The sequence below is a fragment of the Sinocyclocheilus rhinocerous genome, unplaced genomic scaffold (genome assembly GCF_001515625.1).
Source record: "Sinocyclocheilus rhinocerous isolate Xijiao unplaced genomic scaffold, SAMN03320098_v1.1 scaffold813, whole genome shotgun sequence".
Classification (NCBI taxonomy): Eukaryota; Metazoa; Chordata; class Actinopteri; order Cypriniformes; family Cyprinidae; genus Sinocyclocheilus; species Sinocyclocheilus rhinocerous.
In genome coordinates this window covers 152907-159034 of record NW_015654524.1, presented here as the reverse complement: position 1 = coordinate 159034, position 6128 = coordinate 152907, and the positions used below count along the sequence as shown (strand labels likewise).

Sequence of the window (6128 nt, the reverse complement as noted above, 5' to 3'; positions counted from 1 at the left end):
AGTACGGAGCCCCTAAAGGGACATGGTGGTGGGAAAAAAATTCGGGGTGGGAGGAATTTTTTTTTTGCGTTCTCTCGCAAAACTTTTGCGTTCTCTCGCAAAGATATTTGCGTTCCCTCGCAAAACTTTTGCGTTCTCTCGCAAAAGATATTTGCGTTCACTTTTGCGTTCTCTCGCAAAGATATTTGCGTTCCCTCGCAAAACGCAAATATCTTTTGCGAGGGAACGCAAAATATCTTTGCGAGAGAACGCAAAAGGGAAGATATTTGCGTTGTGCGAGGGAACGCAAAAGTTTTGCGAGAGAACGCAAAAAATCTGACAAATATTTTTTCCTCCCACCCCAAATTTTTTCACTCAATCTGATTTTTTTCCGCCACCATGTCCCTTTAGGGGCTCCGTAAGTTTAGACTTATTTAAAAAACTGATATATACTTTAAAATTATATATACTTTGTATTTATAATATAATTCTGATAATTATATCTAATTCATTTCATAGTGTGTGTGTGTGTGTGTGTGTGTGTATATAAATAAAATGTAATAGAATTTAATCATTTAACCTATTGATGACTACAAAAACTAAATTATATAATTTAACATTTTAAAAACCATATAAAATAAGAGGTTAGGTTTACATATTTTTTTAAATCACACACACACACACGTGTGTGTAATAAATTTCATATATAGTTTTTGAAATGTATTACTTCATATATATATATATATAAAGTTATTCATTTTTAAAACATATATATGAAATGTAATATATAAATTCTATGTAAAATAGTGTAGTGTGTGTGTGTGGCACGCAAGGAACAAAACACTCTGCCTGTTTAATATAACTCCTCCGCTCTATACATATCTTTAACCCACTAATTTTTCTGCATATCATCAAGCAATTAGGTTAGTTTGTCCATCTTTCACTCTAATGTTACATTCGACAGGCAGCAATAGGATAATCAAGACGTGTCAGATGACAGCGCGACCCCACAGGCAGACAGTCATCCTCTTTTCTCCCTCTATACCTCATAAATTTTATTCAGCATTGATTTCCACACCAATCTATCAGCCTGACAGCTGCTCTCCCTCCCCCTCTGATTTAACTCCAGACTTTGTGTCAGACTTTTATCTCATTTCCTCCTTGCTCTGTTTGTCTGTGGATATTCATAATCACTTAATCCATAACAACACCTTTTTTTAACCAGTGGATCTCCCATGCACCCTTGCCAAAACACACACACAGGACTTTCTGTCTGGTTGCCTGCTCACTGACCTGTGAGAAGTTCAGTCCATTCAGGGGATGGCACTGTTCCTCCACCCTCTCCACAGCACCTGTCTGCTTTCCGAGACGCTCGGCTTCCTGCGCCAAAAACAGGTCGAGCACCGGAGTTCCCCGCGACCGCACATCTGCTTCCGTCAGTGAGTTCACCATCAGCATCACCCATACGGGCCTCTTGCGTTCCCAGTTCCCTGCGATGGCGTTGAAGAGGTAGTCGGCATAAAGTCCCCGGCCACGTTGGTCTGCCGTCATCCAGAAGGGCATCATGTGTTTGACATAGTCCAGGTGGCGCTTGAGTCGGCGGTACAGATCGCGCGGCAGTAATGTCTGGAGGTTTTCTCCGTTGGGCAGAAGCTGGCAGCTAGTGAGTTTTGAGATGGTTAGGGGATCTGTGAGATCCAGTTCAAAGAACACATTGGTGCTGCTCTGGAAGGCCCGTTTCGAGCTCTCGGGGATGTAGTCCCAGACTCGAGTGTATGGGACGTGGATTGTCCCAAAGAGATAGGACGGAGCGTAAGGAGGTGGCCGTTTCACGGTCCACAGGAAGGAGTTCATGTCTTTCTGCTTGATAAGGAAAAACGAAGAGGAGATTTTAGGGTCAAAGGGTCAAACATCAGACTGAAAGAAATACATCAGTGTTACAACTCAAATAACTTCATATTGAGATGATTAGCTTATATATTTGGTAAATATCAATTTTATTATCATGAGAAATCATAATAAACTGCATAAAGCAGACTGATGAAGTGTTAGACACTGATACAACAATCCCAAACTGAATTCCACACGTCACAGGCATTCATATGCATCAACTTTTTCCTTATTCGAAGTCAAACCGAGGGAAAAAAAGCACCGTATAGTAGTTGTGTCACAGAGGACTCGGTTCATGCCAGTGCACTGATAGAGCTGGCGTATTAAATCTGTGGTGGAAATGTTTAACTGGGGTTCTTAGTTTACAGTGTGCCTCTCCTCGTAAAAAGGGCCTTTACACTCGGCAGCGCTGCAAACCTCTGCTGTTCTGCACCCTCTGAAACTTTAAAGTATTTACTAGTTGCTGAGGCTGTCAATAGCTGTGCCCTTGTAAAATGTAACCTTCAATGAACAACTCACTCTTAAACGGTCAACCTTTCAATTTAATGAATTGTTCAACCACCTCAGATCAGGAAAAAGCAGTTGAGAGTTTATTAACCACGAGTCAGAGCTGATGTTAATGAGAGCAGAAAGAATTGCAAGTGATGTTTGACTATTTTTTTCCCCCAGATATCTTATGCTTACTTACATTAAGAAATTCTGTTCATACAGAAATTATTTGAATACAACTCCTCTATGATTATTTTTGAATTAATGTCATTTTAATATATTTGTCAGGGTGTAGCATGCAGAATATCATTTTGCTGTCATGTGAAAAAAGAGAGGATACCTTTATTTCATGATGTGTGTGTAGTATATACACATATGTATATACTTGTGTATAGAATTACCTTAAAATTTTTTAAAGTAAATGTTTTGAAAATAAGGACTTCACAAAGTGTTTTAGTACTTTTTCCTTGATGGTTACACCACGTGACATTTTAGGCTTATAAAATCAAAATATATATTTTTTAAAAATGGTATAATGTGTTTCAAGAATGTATGAAGCCAACATATAATACAAAGTTTAGATTGTATTTTTATGAACTTGGCACGTATTGACACTAGCTTTTTAAATTAATATTACTTTTTTTTAATCGAACATCCTTATTTCTCATTGATTTTAATGTGCATCGACAAACTGCAGTTATTTATTTCTTTGTATTTTTTAGCTCTTAACGTCTAAATGGCTACATGTGTTCGCGACTGCTCATGTCTTCATATTGTATTTGGACACCTGTGGAAATGGCTCGAACACTGACCAGCTTTACTGGAGAGAAGCTTATGCACTAAAGTAATATATTCTGTATGAGCAAGTCACATTCACAGACCCTCTGCTCTGTTTTATGGAGTAATTTCTTAACCAAAAACAGGCCTCGCAGTACTCGCGCATTATGAATTACATTAAGAATGCACAGGTCATGTCCTGGACAATGGGACCATTAATGATATAAATCTCCAGGAAAAGATAAACAGTAATTGTCAAAAACAAATAGAAAGGTAGAACGTGCATAATGCATTAAATTTCGTCTTATATTTAACAAAGACTTTGCATTTCTGCCTAAAAATACACAAAAGCTGTGTTGAATGAGTGAAGAACCAATCTCTTTTCAAACTTGGGATAGTCGATATTACATATGTTTGATGGAATATAATGTATCTCTTCTCCTCTACCGATGATGAATCCTCTCCTCCACACACTGTATGGCTCAGATGAAAGCGAGGCATTAATTGCGTTAAACAGCCTAGCGCACTTGCCAAATTATAATGAAGTAAATATGCTCGATAACTACTTTAACAGTTCTCGTCTCAATGAAACTTGATCAGTTTATGGGGGTCAGTGAATTTTTTCCATATAAATGCATTTGAAGTCTATTCACCCGTGGGGCTTCCCCCTTTTTCCTTTGACACATAAACTGGCACTGCACTGGCAAGACTTTAGCAGTATTTCACTTGGCACAAAAATTAATTTTTCTGGCCCAGATTTCTATAATTACGTGACAAGAAGTGACACGCGGCTGGCTGGGCGCCACTAAATAACTGTTGTTTTAAAATAGATGCTCCGTTATTGCTCAGTTGATTACTGAAATGCAACAAACATGATAATTATATTAAAAGATTTGTCTTTGTAGCAAATATAATGTCACTATAAAATGTCTAATGCCTATTAAGATTTGCATTATAACTAGGCTATTGTTAATGATATGAAGAACAAGGTCATGCATAATAATTAAATAAGAAACGAAAACGCCACTGAACCTCACAGCAAAAGTAGTTAATGTTTTATTTTAAAATAGCAATTTTTTAAAAAGTTTGAATTTGTTGCTAAATGTAGGCTATACGTATTTTAGTGGACAGGCCGTTATGTTTAGAATAAATTGTAGTCTGAGGAAAAAGATCGTGCAGATAAAAAAATTTGTTTTACCTTTTTTCATTTTAACCCTTTTTTCCTTTAATTGTATCCAACTAAAAAAATCATAATAGTTAAACTGAACTTTTATCAAACATTACAACCATTCTAATGATTTCGACTCACAGTGTTTGAATTGAATTGTTTCAGTTGTTGGTAATAAAAGCAACTCTTTAAAATAGCCCGCATCAGCAGCGGAGAGGATCAAACAGCGAACCAATCTCCAATAATTATATCATGCACGATAGATCTTGATGACATGCCATTTACGAGCTTCTGCAAAGGTGCGTGCAGTGCGCGCGAAGCAACTTCACAAAGTGCGCACTAGGCAAACTCACCGATACGGGCTTGTCACATTTCTGCGTGTTCTGGTGCGTGTCCCGGGGTGAGCCCACTTGAAAGAAAGCGCATAAAGTTACCAACCATCGCAATCCCGAGTGACAGTTCATTTCGAGATGAGAGGGCACAGGACACCTCACGCTTCCCTCAGCTCCGTTACCTCTGTCGTTTAAAAGTTGTTCCTGGCTTCACAGCACAAATAAAATGTTTTCCGCCGGTGATGATTGTGGGCTCACATTTGCCGTCTCGAAAGGAAAGCATTCTGCCCCTCCGCCATTCTCTTGTCCCAGACTTTCAAAGGGATTCGCGTTGTCTCCTGCCTCTCTCTCTTTCTCTCTTTCGCTCTCCCTCACTCTCTTCAGCTGCCCAGCTGTGGAGAGCACAAACTCTACGCTGCGCCCCTCAAGTTTCCAGTTTAACTGTGCAGAGAACGTGAACGCCTTGAATGTTTCCCCCTCTGCTTGTTAAGAGGAGGGGAGAACAGGTTCTTTCGGAGGACGAGAGTTTAACATTTCGATGGTCATGGAACAGAGCACAAAGAGCAAAAAATACACTGGCCATTAGATGGATGATGACTTTTAATTAGATGTTTTAAGACTGTAAAAAATACGGTTAAATTTACTGTAAAACTGAGATCTGTAGTGCTATAATGTTTAGTAGCTCTGTATAATGTTTAGTAGGCCTACTTTAATGTTACTACATATAAATTTGTCCTGAAAAATATAGCCTACTAATAACCACTGTAATATTACAGGTGGTACCGTAAATTATCATACCACATGATGAACAATTACTAAAAATGTATAGGCAGAGCACAGTGTTATTCACACAAAAACACCATAGTGGTAAACCACAGGACAGTGCATAATGCAATAAGTATTAACTAAACAACATAAAGTGTAACATAGATGTACTGATTTAAAAAAGAAAAAAGTATTTTGACGAATAGAATGTGATGTGTCCTGCAGGGACTTCAGGGAATATGTTGCTGTGTTTCATCTAAATTATAACTTATCTTTTTTTTCTAACTGTAAATGTGCATGTATTATCTTGCTAAACATAGTTTTTAACTGTAAAATATATTTTAAGTCATACTTTTTTAGTTCCATAAAATTTTACAGTAAAATTGCATGGCCGTTTTATCCATAAAAGTAATTGATCACTATGTTAAGGTAACTTCCAGTTAAAGCTATATAGGCTAAATTGTTTTTCTAATTAAATGGAAAACATTTTACATCTATTTTAGGGAGTCAAAATAATCCGACAGTCAACAGCAGTTCCTATAAGATAACTTTTTTCCTTTGATTTTTCCACACAGTACAAACTGATGCTTTCTGCATGAATTTGTTTGTTGTTTTTGTAAAAATGTGAAGCATTCTGTATAGCCTATAGAAGGCACGCCATCAGGTCTTTTAACGCTTAAATATTTCATTTCTGGCATATTGTACCTTTTACCCACAATTCATCACTG

The 6128-nt window shown here is 37.6% G+C and overlaps 1 protein-coding gene across 1 annotated transcript in view; it reads right to left on the bottom strand.

Annotated features, from left to right (window-relative positions):
- Positions 1-4951, bottom strand: part of trabd2b (TraB domain containing 2B) — an 87432-nt gene extending 82481 nt beyond the window's left edge. Inside the window, exons 1-2 of the mRNA XM_016524332.1 lie at positions 4657-4951; positions 1273-1842 (exon numbers count right to left, since the gene is read on the bottom strand). Of these exons, the coding sequence (XP_016379818.1) occupies positions 1273-1842; positions 4657-4767 (681 nt within the window). The 5' untranslated portion in view covers positions 4768-4951. The remainder of the gene's footprint in view (positions 1-1272; positions 1843-4656) is intronic.
- Positions 4952-6128: the final 1177 nt, after the last annotated feature.